The sequence below is a fragment of the Lates calcarifer genome, linkage group LG5 (assembly GCF_001640805.2).
Source record: "Lates calcarifer isolate ASB-BC8 linkage group LG5, TLL_Latcal_v3, whole genome shotgun sequence".
NCBI lineage: Eukaryota > Metazoa > Chordata > Actinopteri > Centropomidae > Lates > Lates calcarifer.
The window spans coordinates 20,865,184-20,892,506 of NC_066837.1; the positions used below are offsets into that span (position 1 = coordinate 20,865,184).

The window sequence follows — 27,323 nt, forward strand, 5'->3', positions numbered from 1 at the left end:
TTTGGTTCACATGCATATGAGTGATGCCGAGGGCAGATAAACCATCCTGTGGTAATGAAATACTTCACAGCTGACAAATGGCAGTCTTCACAGCTCAGGCTTTATTAGGTTTAGCCCTCTTTAAATGTCTCCTTGTGGCTTGGAGAAAACTTAACTTTCAGCGCACCACACCACGCACACCACACAGACAATGTTCTGGAGCATTAACTTTACTCATTCTGAAGGTAGCGATGGCTTGCCGCTTTCTATCAGGTGAAAAGGCCTCATCTTCCACAGCCACAACCAGAGAAAACAGCCATGTGCTCGTATTGATGTATGGCTGAAATTTCACAGTGACATTTAGATTCTCCTACACAGAGCCCGTAATATCGACGTGATGCGTCTGACACATGAATCTGTCAGCAACAGTGTGTCATACGGTGTTAAAAAGATGATGGAAAAGATTGTATTTGTCAGTTACTGTACGTCACAGGCCCTCAAGCCACTGAAGCACTGAACACAGAAGCGACCAGAAAATAAAGGAAAAGAGCTAAAAGGTTTTCATAGTAGTGGTACAATCAAGACAAGGCATTTTTTGTAGGGATTTTTCCTTGACATTTTGAACTTTTTGTCAGATTGTGGGAAAAAAAGCTTTTCATTGCCCTTTTGTTAGCCATTGTATGCAATCCTCCTTGAAACCACGAAGCTATGTCTGGCTCATAATTTCACAAATGAACTCTGCAGTAGCACATTAGCCTAACACATTAGCCTACTGCAGTTTTTCTACTAACCAAACCTGGTTTGAAATGCAATTAAATTATTTATTTTTATTTAACAGACTATATCTGCCAAAACCACACTCTAGTGTCCTCCTAAACCTTTCAATAGTTTAATGTAGAGTTACATTTCTGTAGTGTCCAAAGTGTAGACATCCCCATGCCAGTGGGTCGGTGAGGCATAACGGTGCTTTTAGCAAAGTGCTAACATCAGCATGCAGCATGCTGGTATTCATGAAGTATAATGTCTACCATCTTCATCTTAGTTCTCTGTGTGTTAGCACACTAACATCAGCACACAAGGTACAGCTGAGGCTGATGGGAATGACATTAACTTTGTGGGTATTTAGTCATGAACAAACATACTGGACAAACTGAAATTTGGACCTCATGATGGCACTTGACAAAAAGAGATCACCAACTGGTGTCGTGAATGACTGAACTAAATTTCATTACAACCCCTCCAACTTCTGAGACATTTTACTTAAAACCACAAATGTGAACCTAACAGTGAAGATAGAGGAAATATCAGAGGATGACCAAAATAATTGAGGAATCTCAATGACATTCAAGGGAATCATGAATGTAAATTCATGATTAATGAATTGGCTACCCTCCCAATGGTCGTTGAGATCCATATATTAACACATTACCAAATAGTTCCATCTCACTCCGAGTAGTGAATCAACTAACGACAAGGAAGAGTATAGATCCAAGCACACTTGGGTGAAGACCATTTTTGGCATAAAATTTTATCTACAGACCGTATTTACAATACAACACATAGATGATAACTGCATGTGAATGCTGAAGAGCCTGCTGAAGTGTCCTAACCATTATAGTATTCACGGAGGGCAGTAGACACTTTAACCGAGTCAGCCTTTAATATTTCTGATTGCTCCTTTGGGATATAATTCGGTGAAACATGAATGACAAAGGCCCACTGATGTGACTAGCTACCAAACGCAAACACAACACAACACAACACAACACAACACACACACACACAGAGAGAGAGAGAGAGAGAGAGAGAGAGAGAGAGAGAAAATCTGACATCACAGGACATTTTTATTGTATTCATAATCAGCAAAAGAAAATCTACTTCATTCATTTGTAAACAACCAGTAATCATCACAAACAGTGCAAGTCCATTTAAACAACTGTACAATCACCCTTCAGCTTGTCCACAGTCAGCTCACCCCTGCTGCTGCTCAGGACCATCACATTGTCTTGACACCTTATTTACCCTCCTCTACCCGTGTGGTTCTGCTTTTATGTTCTATACAAAGACAATGCACTTCTGACCAAAGTCTAATGCGTGTACAGCAATAAGTCATAAAAGCAAATCTGGAGTGTCCAAACCAAGCCTATCGCCATGTCATAAGCATCAGCAAACAAGCACTGTACTCAGTTAATTTCCATTGTTGTCCTGTGATTGTTTGATGTTAAAAACACCAGATAACAGAGGATGAGTCATATTTTTTAAAAAAAAAGACACACAGGGAACAGAGAGGCTCTATCAACCTCACTCTTGCATTCATATGAACAATTTGTGATGTTTGATCTTTTTTCTAATGCAGTGTTAATTTTCTGGTGCACCCACTTTTGTTCAACCTACACTGATTTTTATTTATTTATTTATTTTTTTATATCAGTCTGTCATTTCCTGCATGTCCCAGAATGACTTCATGTGTGTTTTCTTGATTTGTATGAACCTGTGACTTATAGGTGGGTTCATGGACATGGGGTGTAATAAAATAATGAATTTTAGAGCTATATATAGCTTCTATATTTAAAGTAGTGTTCTGTAAAAGCTTGGGTCCAGTGTATTTATATACCCAGTATTTTTTCTTTTTCTGTCAGTATTGACTAGTTCTCCATCAACATTCAGCATTGAGAGCACTTTCGACCTTTATGTTGGGAGATGAAACATTAATTCTTATTCTATCCACACTCTCCTAAAAACTATGTAATCAGGTGGTAATTCTAGGGAAAATGGAGCCTTGAATTTTGTTCTGTTTCAGTTAGTTTAGTGATTTATCAGAGGCATTTTCTCTGCTCCAGTTAAATTCAATTTATAGAAAATGTATCTGCAGCTAACAATATAATATTAGAGTGGTTAAATTATGTTCAGAAGCAATTTTATTGTTTCATTCCTCCATTTATTTACTTGTAGGATGGTGGTCAGGGTGGATAGTGGGTTTACTATGTGTGGGACTGTGACAGGAGAGTCCAGGGTTCTTATCCAGACTTTGTGGTTAGGTTCATGCAGAAAAATCACTTTGGTAAAGTTAGGGAATGATTGTAATTTGAAGTCACTGTCAACGTTTCATTTATTCATTTCTCCTCCAATTTCATGTCAGTGCCTAAACATGACTATAGTAGTAACTACCTGCAAATATTCTTCTGCAAGATTGGACATTTTGACAAAAAAAAACAACAAAAAAAAAAAACCCTAAATAAATACAAATTAATATTTTTACTGATATGTTCAGTATCAACATTTTGTCACTTGCCAGATACATTAATTAAGATTTACCCATTAAGTTAATAGAAAACATAATGAATTGCAATTTGTATTTTTCACATTGCATTTTACATGACCTGCCACACAGCTCCTCTGCAGTTAAGGGTTAAATGCCTTGTGACCAAACCAGTGACCTAAAAAAGGTTTTCCTGAAACACCACTAAACACTGTTACATCTCCATGTGACGATTTCAGGTGTGGTGTCACATATGTTTGGTTCTGCAGGAATAAAAATGTACACTAATAAGCAATATCAGCAAACTGAGCGATTGAAATTCATGATACGCCAACAACTGATGTTTTAAATCACATCAAAATATTTTATTAAGTGTTTTTCCTTTCAGTTTACGCATTTGCATGAGACGCATGAGAAAGAGGTGAATCATCGGTGCTCACAGCATTTGCAGCCACCCAGTAAACAACTGTCAGACTGGTTATACTGGGCAGCTCCCAGGTATGAATGTGTCTCCCCTGGGCTGCTGCCCTACATAATGAGGTGTTCTTTGCCAGTGCCTGCTTAAACAGAGGCTGAAAAGTGCTACGATGCAATAAATACACAATCAGCAAGGCAATTAATTGTGTTAATCTCCCCCTCCAGACCTCATCTAATTGTCCAAAAACAACACTGTCTGAAAATGCTGAGTCATTTCAGGAAAATGTCTCGACAACAAATGCTGAATAGAGTACTGTTTAACTGTCTGCTTTGAGCTATAGAGAATATGTAGAGTAGAAAATAATAGGAAAATCTGTGCAAAAACCTTTTGCATTCTTTATTGCTTTAAGAAACATTTCTACAGGCAATTCTGTTTTTTTTTTGTTTTTGTTTTTTTTTCCTGGACAGTTTGAATACAGTAACATCGCACATTGTGATTTTCTGTCAGGCCAAAAACTGTTTCTGCTCCGTCTCTTTCCTCCTTTCTGTTTAATCCCTACATTCTTCTTGCAATCTACTTTTGCTGCGCACTGTGCGCTAACTCATATCATTTAGGACTTGCTACTTTCTACTTTGAAACAGTCTTAGTGTTAGCAACTCTTCCGCTTTTGCAGACATGTTATCTCTGCTGGACGTGTCTGTCAGAACAACTTTTACACTACATAACCTGAGGATGAAGCAATCGAAGATCACAAAAGGCAGCATGTCTGTGGTCCCTTAGCACTTCACACTCATGAAGTGCTTCGAGCGGCTAGTCATGCAGCATATAAAGTCTGCTCTCCCCCCCTCCATGGACCCCTTCCGGTTTTTATATCAGTCCAACCGCTCAGCCCTCACACATCTGGATACAAAGGGTTTGTATGTTAGAGTGCTGTTCATAGACTTCAGTTCAGCATTCGACACAATCATCCCCCAACAGCTCATTCACAAACTGGACCAGCTGGGGCTCAACACCTCGCTGTACAACTGGCGACAGGCGACCACAGGCAGTACAGGTTGGCAGCAACACATTCAGCACCATCACTCTGAACACAGGGGCCTCTCAAGGATGTGTGCAGAGCCCCCTCCTCGCTGACCCATGACTGTTTGTGGACAACACAACTGTGGTGGGTCTCATCAGCAATGGAGATGAGACAAACTACAGGAGTGAGGAGAGCCTGACCATCAACGGTGCTACTGTAGAAAGAGTGGGCAGCACCAAGTGTGCATGTCACAGAGGACCTCTCCTGGAGTATCAACACAGCATCACTGGCCAAGAAACCTCAGCAGCGTCTCTACTTCCTCCGCAAGCTGAGAAGAGCCAGCGCCCCGGCCTCCATCATGTGCACCTTCTGCAGAGGTACCATCAAGAGCATCCTGACCAGCTGCATCACCATGTGGTATGGTGCTTGCACTGTGTCCTGACCGCAAGACTCTCCAGCACATAGTGAGAGCAGCTGAGAAGATCATTGGTGCCTACCTTAGAATAACGCAATTTCAATCCTCTGTATGTGCGAACATATGGCAGAATTGACAATAATTGACTTCTGTACACACATCATCTATTGCATATAGTGTATCCAATCCTGGAGGAGAGATCCTCCTCTATATTTGGGGAGACTTTTTCCTTGTCTGAATTGAGGTCTAAGGACAGTGGGTAATGCTGTACAGACTGTCAAGCCCCTTGAGGCATATTTGCGATTTGTGATATTGGGCTATATAAATAAAACTTGACAATGCAACAAAGGTTTTACACATAAAGAGCTGAGATCTGTGTGTTCAGGTATTCAGAGTAAAGAATTCCCTGTTTTTCCTCCAGGATTACAACTTGTGAGGAAACATATTGTTTTTCTGTGCAGCTCTCGGTTTCATTCTCATTTCTCCATCAAGATAAAAAAATTGATAAAATGGCCTCTTATTCCATTATAAAAACGCAACCATCTGTGTAAAATTGTGGGAGGATCGGCTCCCTCTCAATATCTGTGCGTCATGACAACTTTTCCATTTAGGACGAAGGCACTAGAGTGATTCATGTGGCTGTTGCCGTTTTACATAACAAGGTGTTTTATTAGTATGTCCTCTGCGCACTTTGGGGAGATTGGGTTGGGTGGGGGAGGTTTGGGAGGGGTGAGGGTCTGCTAATGCTAGGAGCAAACATTAATCAGGAAAAATCTCCCATTGGGGCAGTGAATGAAACACAATGCATCAAGTGGCAAGCGGATATTGCAAAGGCCAAAGCGTTAGAAGATGAAACCATTTCTGCAAATTAGATATTTACTCATCTTTGGGAGAAAAACAGTGGCAAGCAGATAGGTACGGGTTGATGTAATGTGGATTCACAGCACAGTGTTTAACAATAATGTCGAAATTCAGAGCGGACCCAGGGGATTGGCTCGCACTAAACAGCCGTGTGTTTGTAGCTTAAAAACATTATAACCATAACCAACAAATGACTACCATTAATAAAAATAGTCTATTTTCTTAGTGTTTGGAGTAAATGATGGTACAAGATGTTCCTGTCAGGTTCAGAACACACAGCAATGCTGTCCCTATTGCGCTCACTGTGTCTTATCATATCACAGACATGTATTATGGAGTAGAGGATAGTATTGTGACAAACCTAGAATTTCAATATAAACAGCAAACAATATAAACAGGATTTTGCATCCAACTGAATAATAAATAAATACATTTTGCAGTTGCCTTTTTTGGAGCAGTTAATCCTGTGGTTTTCATGTCAGGTCAGTATCAGTCCTTTGCTCCTGGTACCAATTTGGTCAACTATTTTAGTTTGACAGTCAGCTTAGGACTCATGTTGCAGTCTCCTGTTAGGATCCAGAGTTTCTTACACTTGCATCTCAAAACTCTTAGCAACAACAGCCCGTGGATTCACAGAGGTCCAGTGAAAACCCAGCTGTACACAAACAGCACATAACTGCGTAAAATACAGAAAGTCACCAAGAAAAATCTGTGGAAGCATAAGTAGTAATTTAAGCAAAAGAAGTGTTTTAGACCTTTTCATGCCCTCTAACTGAAGTGTCACTCTGAATGTCTGCAAGTGGAAAAAGGTTCTGTTAAACAACCAAAACGGCTACAACACTTTGCTGCAACATTTTCTATTAAATAAGATAGTGATAGTTGTTTTGCAAACAAGCTGCAACATCTGAATACCAAATCAAAAAAAGAGGTGAAACAAGCATTCAGATCCTCTAATTGGCTAAAAAACTAGCAAGTTAATTCCCTTAGCTGCAGTTGCCTTCAGCTCTGTGGAGCGTTATAGCATCTTGTAGCTCATTATTTTGGTTTTACAGGCCACTACTTTACTATTTTGGTTTACTCTCACTGTTGTGAAAAAGCTTTGATAATCTCACCGTAGATTACCTGCTCACCACCAAACTAAAGCCAGAGAATTTTAGAGTGAACATAGTGGCGCATAACTAAAGAGTCGGATATTTGGTAGAGACCAAACAGAGCTAAACAGAGAGTAAAAACTGGTTCACCAAGTGGACAAAAATACATCAAGTGAATGATAATGTTGCTTTGTAGCTGCTAGATGTGCGAATACTATTTGCTAATAAGTTTGTCATATCCACTTAAAGACTATTGATATGTCATTGTACTGTTCACAGCCTGTTTCTGCTGCCCCCCCGGTGGCCAAAAACAAAACATTTATTCAGAAAACATGCAAACAAAGATCAAACGAACAAAAATCTTCATCAATTTTCAGTATTTAGGAAAAAAAGTGAGTGAGTGCTTTCCATATTTGGCTGCCTTTTCTCACTTTGCTGCATTTGCAAGTTTTTGTTTTTATTTATGTCTCAGAAACACAATAAAATGGCCCCTGTTGAGTATTCTCTTAACTTCTGCACACAGTGGAATAAATTACAAAATTTCCCTATGACACTCAGTGAAGTTGAAATATAAAGTTGTAGAGAAATGTACCTGCAATCCCAGAATAGTTCCTAAGTACCTGAGTAAATATAAACGATAATCAAGTAGGTGTAGCTTCCTATTTAAACCAGCACAGAAATGAGTCACATCTTTTCACTTGTTCAGTTTACAAAAGTTTCCTTTTATCTGAGGACCTCAGTATAGCTGCTGCAGTTCATCTATACTTTAAATGCTTTTCCTGCTTACTGTTAAGACTTTAATTGAATCTTGAGGACTCAAAGTGCACATTGCATGAATACTCTATTCAGTACTCCAGTGATTTCCTTAACGAACTAACAGCTTACTTCACAGAGTCATGGAGGTATACCAGCGCTAATATAATTAGGCTAAAAGCACACTACAGAATATAATTAAAAACCAAAAACCATTTGAAGAAATCCAGTTAAAGTCAGGGTAATACTGACAGACACAAGCAGGCAAAACCACAAATAGAGAGTGAAATAAAAATTATTATGAAGAGGGTATTCTATACACTGTGTCTTTTAGACACACCTGCACTCAGTCACAGTGACAGGAAAACACTTATGTACAGCAACAAAAACATCCACACTCACAGACACTCATCACAGCAATGTGTGCATTCAATCACGTACACACACGCTTACTGTTACTGTCTTTGATGGGGCTCAGTTCCTGTCCCTCACTCACTCAATTACCTTTGTTTTATGATGGACAGACCTTCCTCTGAGTAAACACTATAATCTCTATCCAATCAAATATCGCCGTGGGCGAATATGTATCCGAGGAACATACCTCCACATGTCTTAAAACTGCCCTGTCCACCCAAGTTTGTTTACTTTTCATTTACAAATTAATAACCCCAGTGTTCCTAGTGGGGTCAGCTCCAAACAACAAGAAAAAGATTTTCCTGCTTGTTCAGTCTTTGTTGGTCTGTCGTTTGTAACCTTCTAATGCCTGGGTCCATGTAGCTGCTTGTATTTTTCCACAGCAGCAGATTTAGCACGGTGAAATGCTACAATATTAATTGTACTGTTTGTGAATGTTCCTGTTTGTATTTTGTATGTCCCCAGTGTCACATTAGAATGACAAGTTCATCATCCCCCTGCAAAATAACACTGTAATGGGAGTAGGGACGCAACACCTTAGGGAGGTCCCTGAAATTATGCACAAGGTCTCTGTAATTGAATCCCCCTCTGGTAATACTATAATTCCCTTCTATTGAAACACAGCAGCGATTACCTGCCTGCCATTACCTGCCTGCCACAGGAGACAGGGGTCAAGGGTGAGGGGTGTGTGTGTGTGTGTGTGTGTGTGTGTGTGTGGAGGGACTCCAAAAATTGTAGGCAGTTTGTCTCTTATCTCCAGACAACATCCTCCTGCCTTGTGTCTGGCTTGTTGTTTTCATATTTTTGCTACAAGTTCCCACTTAGTAAAATGGTCGCTGGGGACTAGGGGTCACCAGATGCAAGAGGAGGAAAAGGAAGAAGAGAGAATGAAGAGAATGAGTAATGACAAGAGAGGAGAGGGGAAAGGATAGGGGAGTAAATGAAACAAGAGAGGATGATGTTTATATATATATGTGTGTGTAAATATATATTGAGAGATAGAGAGAGAGAGAGAGAGAGAGAAGGAAGAAGGAAAGAGAGGAGAAGAGGAAACAAAAGAAGAGATGGGGAAAGAGGAGGAAACAAGAGAAGATGGGAGGAGAGGAGAAGATGGGGAGCGGGGGTGGGCAGTTCCAGAATAAGCTTGGCTGTTTATCACTTAATCCCCTCAGGAGCGTTGAAATCCTGTGAGAACTGACTACTGTGGAACCCTGGACAGACTCCATGTAGAGAGGCAACACACACACGCATGCACACACATGCACATGCACGCACACACACACATACACACGAGCCAGCTACAATCATAACTCAGCAGGGCACAAAGTGTTGAGGACTATTACACAGCAGCTTGCCACCTGTTCAGTCTAAGTCCATTCTGACGGCAGAGATATTCATAGAAATGTTTACTGACAGATTTATCAAGGCATTTAGTCAAAAGAAACAGAGTCTTGTATCTGTCAGGATCTTGATGATGAATAACAGTGACTGATGGCCAAAATGTAAACATCCGCTCACCAAGCTTGATCGACTTGTGACATGTTTTATGAAATGGGAGCAAAGTTTGTGAACTGTTTCCCATGCATGTGTAAAACAAAGGCATGCATCTTGAGCGTCATATCACAGAACTCTTGACTAATGCCCAACATAGCACTGAGAGTATTACTTTGATGTGTTTCTATTTCTCCTGCATGTTATGGGAGATTGATGTCTGTATTTCCCTCAGATAACTCCCCCACGGCCTGAGTAATTCCCCCAGAAACAAACAAGAACCCAAAACACGTGATGGGGAGAGAGAGAGAGACCACAGCAGATGTCGTCCTCCCCGAAGCTCAGCTCCCACTTTCTTTTCTATTTTCTTTTTTTTTTTTCTCCTCCTCACCACACCAATGCCGACTGTCTTTTTCATGCACAATCGAAACACAAATGATCATCCCATCAGTATTCACAGCCAGGCCCTTTCCCCCGCTGCCGTCTACCTCTCTGCTGCCCATGCACAGCCGTTCCTTTCTGTCTCGTTTTTCACATTCTGCATCTCTTTTCCAGCCCACCTCCAATGCCCCGCTGGAAGGCTCAATAAATTAAAGAATGAAAGAATTAAATTAATTCAGGGGTCTGACACAAAATTTGTGTTTGTATGTGTTGGGTATTTTGGCGTATGCTCAGAATATATCCACATGGGATGTGAAGGGAAGAGGCAGATGGAGGAGAGGTTAAAGGGGAAATACAGTGTGGAGCCTGCAGAGCAGATCTGGGAAGCAGACTCTCCTCTTTCTCTTACTACTGAGATCAAAATGTGTGGTAGTCTGTGTCTTACTCCTACACTCATGTTAACACACACACACACACACACACACACACACAGACGGACAAATGGGCAAACACACACACACACACACACATCAAGACACCGTGCTGTGTTAACAGGGCCCTGTGAAACTGAGAGCAAATAATCTGGCTCCCTGCCGACTTGCTCAGAGAGCCATTTTAAGGCTGACCTTTGTTGGGAAGAGATGCTATGAATTCATTGGCATAGTTTAAAAGCGTTTCTGCTGAGCACAACCTGAGCAAAGATCAGCGAGCAGAGGCTTCATAGAGGAAAATCTCTCGGATACGGTTGTGACAACATTTTTTTTTTTCATGAGGTTAGAAGATTGAAGATTTGAGATTGTGTAATAGTAGGCCCTGTCCTTTTGAAATGGTACTACTTAGTGTTGGGTTGTTGTAGCAAGGCCTAATGTTCTCTTTCAAAAATAAGAGCCTATTATTTATACAGTATAATGCAGTCTAATGTGCTGCAACAAGCCTGCGTTATCGCTTCATTTGAAGGAACAATGCCGACATGGTCGCAAAGTCCATCTGTAGCCGACACTTTTCCCTTGATCCAACAAAGCAATATTTGTCTCCCACCTGATTTCTGTTGAGCAATTATGTTTCATGTCTCACTGCTCAAATATTTACAAATGCACGCTCTGAGGGGAGCATTAAACTCAATTTGTGTGTAAGCGCTCTTTGGGAGAGGCCATGCTGTGAGAGAGAATAAAAGAAAGAGTTTTTTTTTTTTTTTGTCAAATTCTTATAAAAACACATCGCGGGCGCTGTGATTTCATGTTGAAGGAAATAAATGGAGGCAGTCAGTCAAAGTGAGGAAGCACAGATTTGCTGGCACTCTATTTTGACACATCATAATAAGCAGCTGTTTTTGTAATGACTTTTTCAATTATGCATTGTGCCAGGGGTTCCAAACCCATACTCTCCTAGCCACTTCACTGTTTAATGTACACACTACTTGGATGCTGCCTTCTGATTTTCTGGACACGTTCCAGCGAGAATAACGGTGGTTTTCTTCCATTTGTGTTTGCCTGCTACATAACCCAATTCACCCATAAATATGGGCTATCATGTCCATTTTCCATGCCTGGGCCTCAGAGTAATTTACCACTGGCATTGATATGAAAGATGAGCCTTTTGTCTCAGGGAAATAGGATTATTCTCATCGATGGGAAGAGGCAGAATCACATCAGCTTTGACAAAAAGGAGGACTGCTACATGAGAAGATGACAGTCAGAATTGCAGTTTGGGTAGGGTGTAATATATACAGGAATTAGCAGGGCAGAGCTTGTAGCAGTTTCCAGATACTGTCATGCAAATAGAGCAGAAGGCTTTAGCATGTACATGAGATGGACTCTGTGTTCCCCCCAAGGTGCCTGTGCACTCACTTCTCTGTCTCTCCTCCTCTCTGAATTTCTCTCCTTCCCTTTCACCCACTCTCTCATTGAGACACATAACACACACCAGTTGCTCGCGAACCTTTGACTCTAATCTCAATTAGCTGTTTGTTTTCACAATTTCAGATCATCCGGGGAGTTCACCCTGCTACTTTTTTCCCTCTCTCCCACTATGTTTCCCCCTCTTCTTCATTTCCACTGTCTCCTCTTTATCATTATTATATTTCTACTAACATTTCCATCCATCCATCCATCCGTCTCCCATAAAACAAATGAAATCTGTGTCATGATAACACCCACATATTAGAATGTAATCTACACCATTTGGATTCATGTGCACTGATACATCCCTTGCAGTTTTCCATGATACTTATAATTACCTATAATGTATTTCATTTTCAATGATTTGCAGGCAGCCAGTCCTGCTTTTAGTTCTACCAAGAGGTTTAAACTGCACATACCATGCCACTGAATTATTCATATCCACCAGGTACTGACGTGACTCCCATTGTGCTCATGCATTTATTGTGAGCACCTATGCAAAAACATGGCTCGGGTGAGGGATGACACGTGGACGGATGAGAGCAGGTGCGTCACTGAGATAACGAGAGGACTCTACCTGACATTAAATGAGGAGCTGACTTGTCTCCACAAGTGCGTATAATGACATTCTTATAATACGCAGTCTTCCAGGAGATTATCACTCAAATTAGAAGATAAAGCTGCAGGAGAGCAGATCGGGAAACACGTGAGGCTGCTGCCTGTTAGATGAAAGTAGCAATAAGAATGTAGGAGTGGAACAAACACCAGAAACAGTGTTTGAACCTGGACATGGAAAAAAAAAAAAAACACCTTCTCTTGAGTTTTCTGCATGACCACTGGTCCATTTACTAAAGTGAACCTAATGTTGTCACTCTCATCTCTTACTCTTACATCTCTCTCTTTTTAGAGGTTTTTCTGTATCCAGATAGAGGGTCAAAGGATGAAAGGTGTCGTATTCTGTACAAATGAGGGAAATTTGTGATTTGACTTTTTGGCTGAGGATGGAAACCATAATATTGTATCACTGAAGGGCCACAGCAGAGATGCACTCAGACTCTGGGATTAAATCACATCCTACTGAGTGACTGGAAAAGGCTGCAGCACATAAAGCCTTGGATCTTTAAAATTTACAACCTTCTGCTTGAACAATGAATAAAGAAAGTAACTGAACAAAACAATTGTTGCTATGGCAACTTTTTTCACTCAACCCTTTCCCACTATGGATGACGGGCTCCTAAATGAACACACAATTTCCTGTCAAAGTTAAGGTGGTTTTAGGTATTTCACAAGAGATGTCTGTGTCTGTGTTTTCCCTGGTCCACAGTACCCTACAACCACTCACACAGCTCTGGATATCAAATAGTTTCTCAGGTAACTCTCCTGCTGTCCGACATGTTTCAGACATTTTCAGCTGTTTTATTACATGTCACAGTGATCAAGTTTGATGCAAACATAGTTACATATGTGCCTCTTGTTTTAACATTTATAACAGCTGGCAACACCTCGTCAAACGCCAGACCCAGAACATCTTTTTTTTTTTTTTTTTTTTTTTTTTAAAGTCAGCTGAAATTGAGTTTTTGGAAAGTATCAATCAACATCAGAAAGGTGCAGGGAGAGGATTTGCAAAGGAATTACACAATCAAACACATCACCATCTGGCACTTCTGACAGAATGCACTGTAGAGGCAGTGCAGAGTGACAGAATACAGGATATGAATGAGTGTTAGGCAAAGTGTGAATTTGCTACCAACACTAATCAACAATGTAAACTTTTAGGTTACAAGCAGTAGAGGTGTTACTGCTGCTGCTACTACTGCTGCTCTGCAATCTTTCAATCTTGCCATACTACATACTGGTAGCCTCTGTATTGTTGTAAAGGGTTTTAAAGGTCTGACAAACAAAACCGAACAATCCGTTACAACTATATGAAATTTGTCAAAAACGAAACACTGGTGTTGTTCATGGATAATTCTGATCTGACAAAAAAATGAAGTGAGTCCAGCTCATTCACGGCTGCAACTTCAGCATGTTCCTTCTGTTTGGTATAATACACTGCACACCATTCAGGTTGTATCCTGTGCTCAGTTTACATAAAATATCTCACAGGATATGTGGAAAGTGAACTCAAAGTTGTCTGCCCTTTAGATCCACTGGTGTATATAATTACTTACTCTGGTCTATTGTAATCTGTGGCCTGAAGTTGTAGTGCTGCACAGGAAATTATGCCTGTTTGTTAATCAATAAACAGAAATGATGAAGAACATTGCTGCCAGTGCAGATTAGATTTTCCTCCTAAAGTAATCTGCAAGCATGAGACATCACAAGGTTGAAGCACGACTCATCAAAAGTGCAACAAACTGCAGTTGTGGCTACTTTCTTCTGTACCATATTGTCACAGACATTTAACAGACAAAAAATAGACTATATATTTTCCTTTAGCAATGATCATGTGATTATGAGCACTCTCTGCAGCCAATCTGTTTACCAGCACACACCAATACCCAAGCATTTTTGGGCAGATACACTACAGAGTTACAGCATGATATAGTCAAAGATAAACATCAAAACAGATTACATTTGTCTCCATCTCTTTAAAAACACACACACACACACACACACACACACAAACATGACGAACACAGCTGCTATTCATGAACCAGCTGCTTTCATTAAGTCACCATCATTAAGGGCTACAGCGATGAAACAGCCGAGCGCTCAGGTATAATCTCCTTCAAAACGCCCACCGGCCTGTCCATCAGTACGCACTAGACAGTCATTACAGACACTACACCATCCCACTTCAGCTGCCCTCTCTGCCTCACACTCACTTTGCTGTTCCTGTGTCACTGAACAGATATTCTTCTCTGCTGTCCGTCACTCATGGAGAGGCAGGGAGTTCCAGCACAAAGAGGCTGAATAATGGAAGGAGAAAGCGCTCAACTCTTTGTTGCTTTTATCTGCAATAATTACAGAGCCACACAGTGTGCTGGGGGCTGGAAATATGTTGGTTGTTTTTTTAATCTTCCACCTTTGTTAAACACTCTTATAATACTATTTTAACCACCACTGTGCCAAAACAACATGACATGCATGTGTATTGTCTGTCCATCAGGGTAACTGGCTCTTTAACAAGAAGTTGTACAGACAATATACATTAATAAAGTGCTGAAAGGATTGCATAGTTTATCATTAAATGCATTAGTCAACAGAAAATTAGTTTGAGTGTTTAGATTTGATTGTTTATTCTGCTGAAATGTTTTGATACAGCATAGGCTTTAGTTTGCTGCGAAAATCATGTATCCCTAAATTTGGTGATTTTGAAAAAAGTTTAACAGAAACTGAAGATTAAAAACAAAAATTCCAGTTTATTTCATTCTGCTGATCTGCATTGGGAACCACATCTGTGGTAACTTGCTAGCTGACCTGGTCACTCATCATTCATGTATGTTGGTTTGTTTATTAGTGTAAAGCTTTAACTGCGGTTTTCTTTTTGTCTGTGTGAAATTATTATACCCTAATCATGGGAAAAAGTTTCTTCATGGGGTTGTCATTCACAAATATTTCTTAAAGATAAATAATCTATTTAAACACAGATGGATAATGGAAAATGTATTGTAAAAGCTGAAAAGAGAAATTTATTAGCTCAAGAAAAGCTAATATGTTGTAGCTATAGTTGAGATAGTGTGGTGGAAAGAGAGAGATGGGAGAGAAATATATTTTTAGTGGGTACATTAGAAACTCAGCCAACTACACCACCTGGGGAATTACACTCAGGAAATAAGTACAGCTAGGAAAAACTGTAGGTACTGCCAGATACCAGTGACCTAAAATCCACAGTTAAACAAGGCAGACGGGCTGGCTCACTGAAGTGACACATAACAAACCGTGAGGGGACCTTGCCCAGGCTGACTACACACTAAATCTGATGAAAAATGAACTACGTGGAGTTAAAGGTATGAGTTTGTTAAAATGCTAAATAGTATTTTAAAATGGTTACAAGAAGCAGGATCTCAACACAGTCAAAATTAAGAAAGTTTTCTCTGCAGGCAAATGCATTTTTTTTTTTACCAGGAGCAGGTGATGGTCACATGCTAACTTCAGCAGAAGAAAAGAAGTGATGGAGCAAATTGGTGCAAGACATTGTATGTTGCTTTCCATAGCTGCAGACAGATCTTGATGCTGAACTCACAACATTTTACTTAGACTATTAAGTAACAACATTAACAGCTGTTAATGTTAATGCTTCCTATGTAGCAATAGCAAAACTTACAAACAGCCCAAACCCAAAACTTAGCAAAATCATCAGCAGGTGGGGACCCACAAAGCAACACAGTGCTATCCTCAATCTGCTTATACAACAAGATAGCCTGACAGTTGCTCAGGCCCTGCATAAAATTGTCACACAAAAAGGGATACAACCAGGAAGCCTCACTCAAATACACTGACAAAGAAACTAAAACAGTGCCCATAGTTAGCCCATCATAACACAGCTTCCTCCTAGAGTAAACACAGTGTTAGTCTACATACCTCTGCAGCATTAATGAGTAGGCCTGCAACCATGGCACATAGCAGGAACAGCAAGAGGCCACAAACACAACTGGTGTCTTAAATACCCCTGACCCTAATTGAAGGGAAAGGAGGAGCTAGTGATCTGGTAAGGGCTACGTTCAAGAGCAGCAAGGGGTGTTTCCCAGTGTTCCCTAACACAATTGGACAGTGATGATATGAGTATCAGTGTGTGGATGTATCAATGCTTGCACACATACATGTACATGAGTGTGTTTATTATGTACTATATATTAATGGATGTATTTGTGTCTATGTATTCACACAAATTTTTAATTTCCTGTCGGTGCAGGCATTGCTGCATTACTGTTTTAAGGTTTGAATTGTCATTCATAATATACAGTATATATCTTTTTATTTCAAGATCAATTAAATTCAATATATGATTCACCATTTAAGTCATTTATCAAGCAGCAAAAAGGTAATTGTCAGTGAACTTTGAGGTATTATTATTTATTTATCTTATTAAGCATTTCAGACCCTGCATTTTAACAACATGGTTTGCATCAATAAAACTGTTGAACAGTGTATGTGCTCAAAATCACAACATTTTAACAAGAAGAATAGGAGACATGTTAATTGTGGCAATTCCACTGTGAGTATTAGACCACATGTTGCTCCATTTTCCCTTAAATTACCTTAAATTATTAGCATAATAATATTACATTGCTGTATGTATTTTGGGTGGTTAGTGAGACAAGAGCAAACAATTTAGAGACATCTTCGGTTTTGAGTTAAAACTGGGCTTGATCAGCATGAGAACAGAGACACTAATTACATACACATGCTCAAATACTTGAACCATGTGTGTCAGTATCACTTTCAAACTCTGGAAGCTGTTTAAATGGCGCTGTAATTAAATTATTTGTTGATGTTTTTGCCATAATTGCAAATTCCCATTCCAGATTGCAAAAAGACATATTTCAGGCTCAAAACTGGCCATTTCAGATATTGAGCCCCTGCTCCTCCAACTCCCAAATGTTTTCTTTCCGCAGGGCAGTGGAACGTCAAACCCTGCGCCCTTTTCTTTCCTCAGCCAGTCCGAGGCTGAGCGAATTACCTCGCAGGTCTAATAATCACGCCGCATAATGCTGTGTGGTCTCTGGGACGATGGGAGCTGATTGCTCTCGATCATAATGAGCTCCTGGAAAATAGATTTGTCTAGACAAATTATTTTCCAGGGAAATATCTGTTGCCCAGTGTTGTTTTGTGTCTCCAATCAGACCCAGAGGCCTGACAGCTAATCAGCCCACCATTAATGAGACTGGGACTCCATTTTAAATTATATCTCTGAAACACTTTAAGAGTCCTCCATCAAAGAGGAGCGAGCCTATGAGCTATGAGCAGACTCTCAGAAAATATGATCCTTCTTCAATATGGTGCAAAGTAGCATTTAAATGGCAAATACAGACATCCTGTCAAAGCACTACATTGAAGACAGGCAAATTAATGTAGGAGAAAACAAGAGTGAGTCATCACTAACGCTGCGAGTAATTATGTACGCTGCAGCCACCTCAAATAGGCGGATGTCACTCTGAAAATAAAAAAAAAGATGTACAGGTAATACGTGGGTGCCTCAGTCAATATTCATCATCATCCTGACCTTTTCACCCCAGCCACCTACAGTACACTTACACAAAGCAGACACACCCATCCTCCCACATCCACAAATAAAAATACCCCCACCCCTCCACCTCCCAACACACACACACACACAGAAACACACATTTACACAGAAACAAACACTGACTGTCATCTCAAAAGTGAGTCAGTCGAGTCAAATACAACTTCATCCCCCTGACGCCTGCATCCTCCAACTGCAAATCATTGTTTGTCCTGTATGATTGTTGCGGCTGCTGACATTTTGTCCCTGTCTTTTTGAATGGTAGCTGCACTTAGCCACCATGCTTAGCCTTTTGGAGACGGATGTGCACTCTAACATGATGATCCATGCCCTGATTCCCAGAGGCTAAGTGTATGTGTATGTGTGTGTGTGTGTAAGGGGTCTGCTGACTTCAACAACTGGTTTCTTCCAATAGGCTGTCAGCAAGTACATGCGCCTAATGATATCACTGCTGCTTGTTGATGTGTGAGGTACAGAGAGGCAGGCAGAGAGGGAGAGGAGGGCAAGACCTAGACAAACACACACATTCATCAACCAATGTCCACTGAAAAACCCTGTCATTGTTAAAGGATCAGTTCACATTTTTTCAAGTCTGTCTTAGAACAAAACTCTCATGCCTATATGCACAATGACAGTGTAAGAGGTGGGAGTATAAATCCTCATTCTGTGCAAAAATGAACTCAGCTGAAGCTAACATGAAGCTTCATTTTCTGAATTAACCAAATTAGGTGGCTAGCTATTGTTACTTTTTAGTCTTTTATCATGAAATTATTGTTCTTCTGCCATAGGTCAGCAAGGAAACATTGTCCATGGAAGAGGAGAAGAGCTTTATTAGATAAAGTTAGCACTTTTTTCTGAATAGCAACCACTGCACAAGCTACAAGCGGCAATTATTTGATCTTCATAAATGCTAAAATGCAGAGTAACAAGTAGCACAAATAGTGATCCAGTAATGTGGTTTAAACAACAATATTTGCCCAGAGTTTGCAAACATTAGCTAATATTAGCTAACATACTGGTCATACCAGACCACATCCGGCTATGTCAGCAAAACCCCAGAGTGTACTCAGCTGAGGAATGTCATATTTTAATGCAAATAAATTTAACTTTTCATGTATAAGAAGAAGAATGTGTCATCATTTATTTCAAAAGTTACACAGTGTCACTTTAAGAAAGTATTTTTGTACAGAACGACGACTGTACAGTTTGTCCTGTTACATTAGAGTTGAACCAGAGTTTTTTTTTCAAAAAAGTCTCTTCCTGGAGAGAGGGAATGATTACACCTACTGTAAAATGTGATGTACTGTAAAATGTGATGTAAAATATATGGACATTTGAGTATTGTATTATGGCAGACTTGAAACTACCCTTTAACTAACAACTAACAATTGGCAGTTTTGTGCGTACTAAGAGATTTAAAGGCTAAATTTAAATATTTATTGCTAAATATCTGCACCTTTATTAGGATTTCTGAGGTGGTGTCTCTTTTGACTATGGATGTTTCATAACTGAACATCAGTCAGACACCTTTATCTCCTTTCAAGTTGGATCCAAGTGTTTGACTTTTCTGTTGAGCAGTCTTGGATTTATTTATTTATTGACAACATCCTCCAGTCTCCCACAAAACTTTTCCTCTTATTCAGATTGAACGTGGAAAATCAGCACGACTTCAGCAAACTTGTCAGTCCGGTGGGAGCTCACCCCATGTGTTTATATGTGCTGTAAATACTCATGCACATTCTCACACACGTGCTCCCTCTTTCTCACAGGCTCACCACACTTACACATTTTGTAAACGTGCAGGGAAACACTCCACCAGCTGAACACAAGCACACACCAGGGCTCTGCTGGACAAGGCGCTGGATATACTGTTAGAGAAACTCCCAGAAGGCCCATTTAGCTTTCTGAGGATAGCACCGTTCAGCTGCCTTCCTGACTGTCAAAAGGAATGCATTTACTTATGCTCCCTCCACTGGGAGAAGGTATTCTCTCTGTATTCACTGCACAGATGATAGTCACTCTTTTGTATTCGCTTATTCTCTTTGAGTCGATAGAGAGAGCGGAGTCAAGAGGGGAGAGAGACCAGTCAGTCAGGTTCTGGTTTGACGGGCTGCATGTCTTTACTTAATGACGCATACTGTGGTAACACCGAACGACAAATGAACCGTTACTTTTCCACTTCTCCTGCCTCGCATTACAACTGTGTTCATCATTTGCAGTTGATTCATGAACTGACTCTGAAATCTGAATCCTAAGCAAACACACAATGAGAGAAAACTGTAATTTAATTTTTGGGGAATCAGACATCTCAGATAAAAAAAATCCTCCGTCTAATCACAAACACAATTAATCCAAGGACCCGAGAACATTTGCACATATTCCATTCAGTCTCATTAAGAGCTAAGCTCCTTGTTAATCTCCTGCAAAGGTCAGATTCAACAGACCGGTGAATTTGCACTTTTCTGTTTGAGCACAGCTAAAGGGCCGACTCTGGTCTCCAATTCACTGCACAAGAGGACTTGTGGGTTTGTCCTCCTCGTCCACCGTTTCACACCATCACATGGATCAAAAACAGCTTTTCATTTTGGGAACTCTCTCTCAACACCTGCTCATGCTCTGAGAGCAAATTCAGACTTTTCTATAACTGACTCTACTGTTGCCCCTCTGCCCTTATCTCTGTTTCTAGCCTCTATTGTGCGTGTGTGTGTGTATGTGTGTGAGAATGTGTGTGACAACGCAGTGTAGTATATAAAATAATGTTTCCAACCTGATGCTTTAACTTGCTTTAGAGCATTGAGACCAGTTCAGGTAATGGATTTTATTCTTTAAAGAGCCATAATTTTTCCCACACTTTATCATCATCATCATCACCATCATCATCCTAACCATTGTCATCACCTTCATCATCATATCATACAAAATAGCACAATACTGTATCCATAACAATGAAAATGGAAACAAATATTCAAAATGTTCATTTTGCACAACATACCGTCGTAAAAGTACAACACATATCATGGACTTCAATATGTCTGTTTCTTTTATAAAAATAAAAATAACATTTACAATAAAAACATGGTTTCACTGTGGTGTTCAGTTCAGACCTCTCTATGTGTGTGATCGTGGTCAGTGTCGAAGCTGTGGGTGGTGGATGTTTTGAAAAGAAGATGCTGCACGTAAAGCTCATCCTGGGAAAGCCTTTTCAAGCAGTTACACCTAGAGCGTTCACAAGCCAGAGATCCATGCACAATGGCCAATGTATTTTACAATTTACGTACAACATGGTAAAAAAAAAAGTATGCACATAAAGATAGAGTCCATCATACGTATCTCCTAGTGTCCCTCCTACACAGTATCTTTTTGAATGACCTCCTAAAGTCGTTATTAAAGATGGTGTAAATGATGGGGTTCAGTGCACTGTTGCAATAACCAAACCAGAAGAAGAACTTGAACAAGGTGTCAGGCACATGGCAGGACCCACACAACGTCTTCAGCATGTACGTGAAGAAAAAGGGAAACCAGCAGATGACAAACACTCCAATGACCACGGCCAGGACGAAGGTAAATCGTTTCTCCCGGTTCTGACGGCCCTTCCAGCGGCTGCCTTTGGTGCTCGGCGCCCGCTTTTGGATGTCAGTGTCCCCCGGTTTGATTTGGGTCAGTTTGGTTTTCCCTTTGGATGTTTTCTTTTTGATTGAGCAGGGATTGTTCACTTTGTGGTCGGACGACGATGATTCCTCGATGTCCACCCCGTTGACCTCTCCTTTTTCCTCATCTCCTCCTCTTTCTCCTTCCTATTCCCTTCCTCAGCTCGATGTCCATGCTCGCCATTCAGTTTCTCGTGGCAGAGACGTTCCTCTGCGCCCACGCCATTCTCCTTTGGGTTGGCGGCTGCGATGGCAGTTGTCTTCGGCATCTCCTTCCACTTCCTGTCTCCTGGAGGTGCCCGTGTCCTCTTTTTGGCAATCTGGTAGATCCGCACATAGACCAGGACCATGATGACACAGGGGAGGAAGAAGGAGCCGATGCAGGAGGAGATGACATACCATTTATCATCGTTGATCTTACACATAGGGTTCTCGTCGCTGTTTTCTTTCTCCATGGTGATTAGTGGTGGGAAAGAGATAACAGCTGCAATGACCCACACAATGAAAATAATACACTTGATGCGGCGCGGCGTCCTCTTTAGGTTGTACTCGATGGCCTGCGTGATGGACCAGTAGCGGTCTAAGCTGATGGCACAGAGGTGGGCAATGGAGGCAGTGCAGAAAAGAACATCCAGTGCCAGATATATTTCACACCACACCTTGCCAAAGTACCAGTATCCCATGAGCTCATTGGCCAAGGAGAAAGGCATCACCAGGGTAGCCACCAAAATGTCCGCTGATGCCAGAGACACCAAGAATAAGTTCTGCGGAGCCCTGAGGGCCCGGCTTGTAAACACAGCTATGACCACCAGCACGTTACCAAACACTATCAGCAGGATCATGATCCCCACCAGCACAGTGAGTGGCAGGGTCATCTGGAGGCTGTAAGAGGCCAGAGTCTGGTTAGTCTTGTTGAGACTGTCGTTGTCCTCCATTGAAGCTGATTGCCCCACTTCCTAAGCGAGTTCAACTCGGGTTAACAAATATCATCCACCAGGAAGGGCAGAGCTTGTAGCCCACAGGGCTGAGAAAGGAAGCGACTGAATCACTCCTCTGAGGCTCGCCCAGCCAAATCTGTCTCTCTCATTGTGCACTGCCTCCACAAGGATAAGCTCTAATTATTTATAAGGCAGTCAGTTCATCTGTAAATATGAAAAAACAAGAGGAAAAATCAGATCTTTCAATGTTACAAACACTTTATATTACCAATTATAACGTGTCATCTATGTTATGACTTTTATAATTTACTCAAGCGTTGTATCAGCTCTCTCCCGTGAATAGCACTGAGAAAAAAGGGCATAAAAAGTGTGAAATGATCTTACCTGAGGAAGCAAGCGGTGACACAACCTCTCCGGTGCCAGAGACGCACGAGCAGTGAAAAACAAACTGTCAGTGGGTAACTTCTTCAGGCATATCAATAGGAAGCAAAGAAGATCCATGTGGCAGATGAAGCGTCAAGTCTTTCCTCTGTGCCTCCTCTCTCTCCCCACACAATGATCCCTGCGCTGCATCTAGTAGCGGACCTAATAGAGCGCTAATCATGTTATCCCGGGCGCTGCCGTGCTGCTGTCTGCGTGTGGAGTCTCTCTCCTCAGTGTTAACCAGTGCGCCACTCCCTCTCTTTATAGCCCGCACGCTGCAAAAAGTGTCCCGCTCATCGGGTCACTGTGCGTCCGCAGGGTGTCAACATCGACGGGCATGTGGGTCTAACAACACCGGGACAATAACATCAGCTGGAGGTGGAAGAGTGAAGGAAAGACAGGCTCAAAGGAGAACACTGTCAGAAGAAATAAGATAAAATGTGCCTATACACACGTGGATATAGGTTACATAGAGGTAAAGCTGCTGGACAAAATAACAGATACACATACAGCCTGCAGTGTAAATGTTGTGTAAATTGGCCTCTCTATTAACTATACATGTGTATATACAGAGCTATCAGTATTGTATGTGTTTACCATGCATAATACTGACATAGACTACATAAGAAAAATAGTTTAATGAAAAAATAAATGACTCTAATACTCTCATAATACTGTCATTGTGGTCATATCTGAGGAGTTCACGGGACGTGAATAATATTTTAACTAATCCAAACTAATCCCACGATCAAGGCAGGTTTATTGGTATAGCATCTTTCAAAGACAGGCAATGCAAAACACTTTACATAAGGTGAAGAAATGCAGTAGAGCAACATTTAAAACACAGCTGTGAGGAAAATAACATCAGTTAAAACAGGCAGACAAATAAAGTAATACAGTGTAGTGTAGTGTTTTAAAAAGGAAGTTGTCAGGAAGTTAATTTGTAAGTAAAATAGAATGAAATATGTTACAATTTTGATCATATTGTTATATCTGGTCAGTCTTCAGTCAGCTGATGCACACTGTTTAATTTTATCTGTTTAATCCTGATTGAAAGTTTAAGTTCACGTCTATGTTTATTTAAAAAAGAAACAATGCACATTAATTTACATAAGCACTCTGATCCATCACGTAAATGTGCCAGATTTAGTCATACAGGCTCATTTTCATCTGCAGTCCCTGCCAAATATTTTATCTTTCTACTTAACCACTTCACAATCTTTCTTTGAATTTTATTTTTCCTAAAAATTGATGCTGAAAACAACTCAAAACTGAGATGAGCTGTCAGCATCTACTTTATTTGTTCTTCAAGACTGAAAATTCCCGAGAAAAATAAAAATGAACTGGACAAGTACAGTAATTGGTAAAGCGGCAGTTCACAAATTTTGTCTGTCTCCTTGACTTAAAATAGATACAGAATTTAAAGAGTTGGGACAGGCATTTTTTGCAGTGCAGCAGCTAGACTCCGTTGCTAAGCAGCAGCCAGAGCCACACCACGTGGATATCAGCAAAGGCGTTTTATTACTTTGTCCAAACTTAATTTATTTACCCACCCTCTACACTTCATGTGAAACACAGCAGGGAGTCCCCAGACACTGTCAGGAGCTGACCTCAGACTGATTCACAGTCCTATATTTGATGAAGATTTGCCCCAATGGAAACATCTGACAAGGTACTTTGGTGTTTACAGATGTGACTTGGGAGCAGTGATACAAGCAGATGACAAGATATATTTCATGCTCACTGTGCTGAGGACTACATCTAAAAAATGTAGCCTCTTGTTGGGGAGTCTTGAAGCTTCCCTGTGTGCGTGTTTTTTTGTCAGTCTGGGGCCTTAATATTCATACTGAAGTGAAATAAACTAAATGACCAGTGGACACCTTTTTAACCACATAAATTGTGAATACACTTTATAAAGCTACACAGCTCTTCACTGCACTTAAAGAGTTAAAAATTGAGTGTATCAGCTGGTGTCAGCTGGAACAAGACAAATATTTAGCCTTATCTGACACCTGTATTAATTTGACCAGTACTGTTTAACCAGATCACATTTAGCTGTCATATGATATGTACATCATGTACACAAAAAACAAGCTCCATCTTGTTTACTTTCCCCTCATGATTTAAATGAGGTGATAGTGGACATGAAACAGATGAAGTCGGTTCATTAACTGTCTTTTTCATTAGTTGATAACTGGATATAGTTTGGTTTGACCAAAACGTTATGTGAAATAAATGAATATAAAACTGAGAATGCGAGAGAATGTAAAATTCACCAAAAAGTTAAACATTTACTGTCAGATGTTGCTAAAATCTTACTCAGTTTTATCAGACTACTGGTCATAATAAATAGCAAGTTAATGGCTTTAGATTGTAGCCAATATCACTTTGAAATTACAATCCTACTCCAATTTCCTCATCTTTTATGGATGAATAACACTGATGGTTATTTCGCATCCTTTCAGCAAATCCACAAAAAGGACACCACTTTTCTTCAGATTTCATCCATCAGGGGATTCATCATTTTCCCAGCTCCAATAGAGTCTTCCTGGAACTGAAGCCCCTTCTTAACACAAAATCTCTGACTCTTAGTCACTTAGTTTAATGTCCTGTTTGTGTTCCCCTTCTGTGGTAAAGTTAAAACTCACTCTGGGAGGCTGGATGTGGAGGAACACATTCCTGAGAAACTGTGGGAGGACATAGAGTACACTCCCCGTCATCAGTGCGTGCGCTGGACGTGGTCACACTCAGTACAAGAGTCAGTATCGTGTCCACTGGATGAAAGTGTCTCTCCATGGTTCCTGCTACTCTCACATACATTCTGGTCCTGCCACTGCCTCCATGATAAACTTCCAAAATTTAAAGGTGACCTGATGGTGTTTACTGCGGGTGTTTATCATACCGCTGAATATGAAATAAAGACTCTCAGCTCTCTCTAAATTTATAGGTTAAAGATCAAAAAGAACTAGATGAGTACTCAAGAGGATCTATGAAACAATTTCCTGACTTGTCTTTGCAGAGTCACAGTGTGCATCATCCCTATTTCCTTTTCTTAAAATGCTTCATAGCAGTGTTTCATTTATATAGGCTTTATTTACATGATTATGGATCTTTGATATTGCATTACATTACTCCATTTTTGCTCAATATTCAATATTCTGTTATGCTCTAAGTGTGCATGAAGGATATGAAGAAAGAGTATTTTAAAAATCACTCTTTTAGATGTTGTTCAGCGCACCAACACTTACTAACACTTCAGGATTTCCAGATAAAGTCTGAGACATTTCCTAATAATATTTAACGAGCAACAATGTGAACAACAACAAACTGAAGTTTTCTTTCAAGGAAATATTTTTTATAAATATTTTTCTTTCCAGGAAGCTTCCTTGAAAATTATTATTATTTGAATAGTCTACATTGAATATATGCATAACATATGAATTAGAAATACTATACATCATTACCTCAAATTTTTATACTTCCAATGTAATTTTTACACCTCAGAACGTAATAATTCAAGTTAAGAGGAGGAATAAAAGAGGACTCCCTCAGGGACACACTTTACAATCAGTGAGAGTGCACCTGAGCGTTAACGGGGTTGAGTGACGTCACACACACCTGTTCCCGCAGGAAACGGGGGGCGTGTCACGTGACCCCGAGGGGAACGAGAAGATCGGGGAAGACCTGCAATCGGCGCACATTTTCTCTTCGCATAAACTCTAACCTAATGGGTTGTTTGCTTTCCATTTGTGCTGCGGCGATGAGGTCGGAAACCGCAAAGTAACTGAGAGCCGAGTGAAAGGCTTTTAACTGGACGTGAGTGAATATTTCAATATTCAAAGCGCCCACCTGTGAGACAGCGCTCACACACACACACACAAACACACAAACACATACCACACACGGAGCTCATATCAGCCTGATAATCCTGTCTGTCCAGGCTGGTGAAATAACAGCAGCCGTATACATCCACTGCACTGAGTGACAGCTGTTGTTGGGTAAACGATTTCTTGTCTTAGCGCTCGTTGATGCATGAGGGCGCAGACAAAGCGCAAGGATACAGTGACACCTGTCGTCTCCTGCAAGAGCCTCCCAGCTTCAGAAGGACGAGTCCGTGTGTGCGCGCGTGTTTGTGTGTTGGGGG

General features: G+C 40.6%; 1 protein-coding gene across 1 annotated transcript; it reads right to left on the minus strand.

Moving 5' to 3' along the window:
* Positions 1 to 20,974: 20,974 nt before the first annotated feature.
* Positions 20,975 to 27,314, minus strand: LOC108885386 (alpha-2A adrenergic receptor-like). The gene is given in 4 exon segments (XM_018679720.1): positions 20,975 to 21,965; positions 21,968 to 22,960; positions 23,141 to 23,551; positions 27,241 to 27,314. Coding segments are annotated over 2 exon segments (1,260 nt in total). The 5' UTR covers positions 22,754 to 22,960; positions 23,141 to 23,551; positions 27,241 to 27,314; the 3' UTR covers positions 20,975 to 21,491.
* Positions 27,315 to 27,323: the final 9 nt, after the last annotated feature.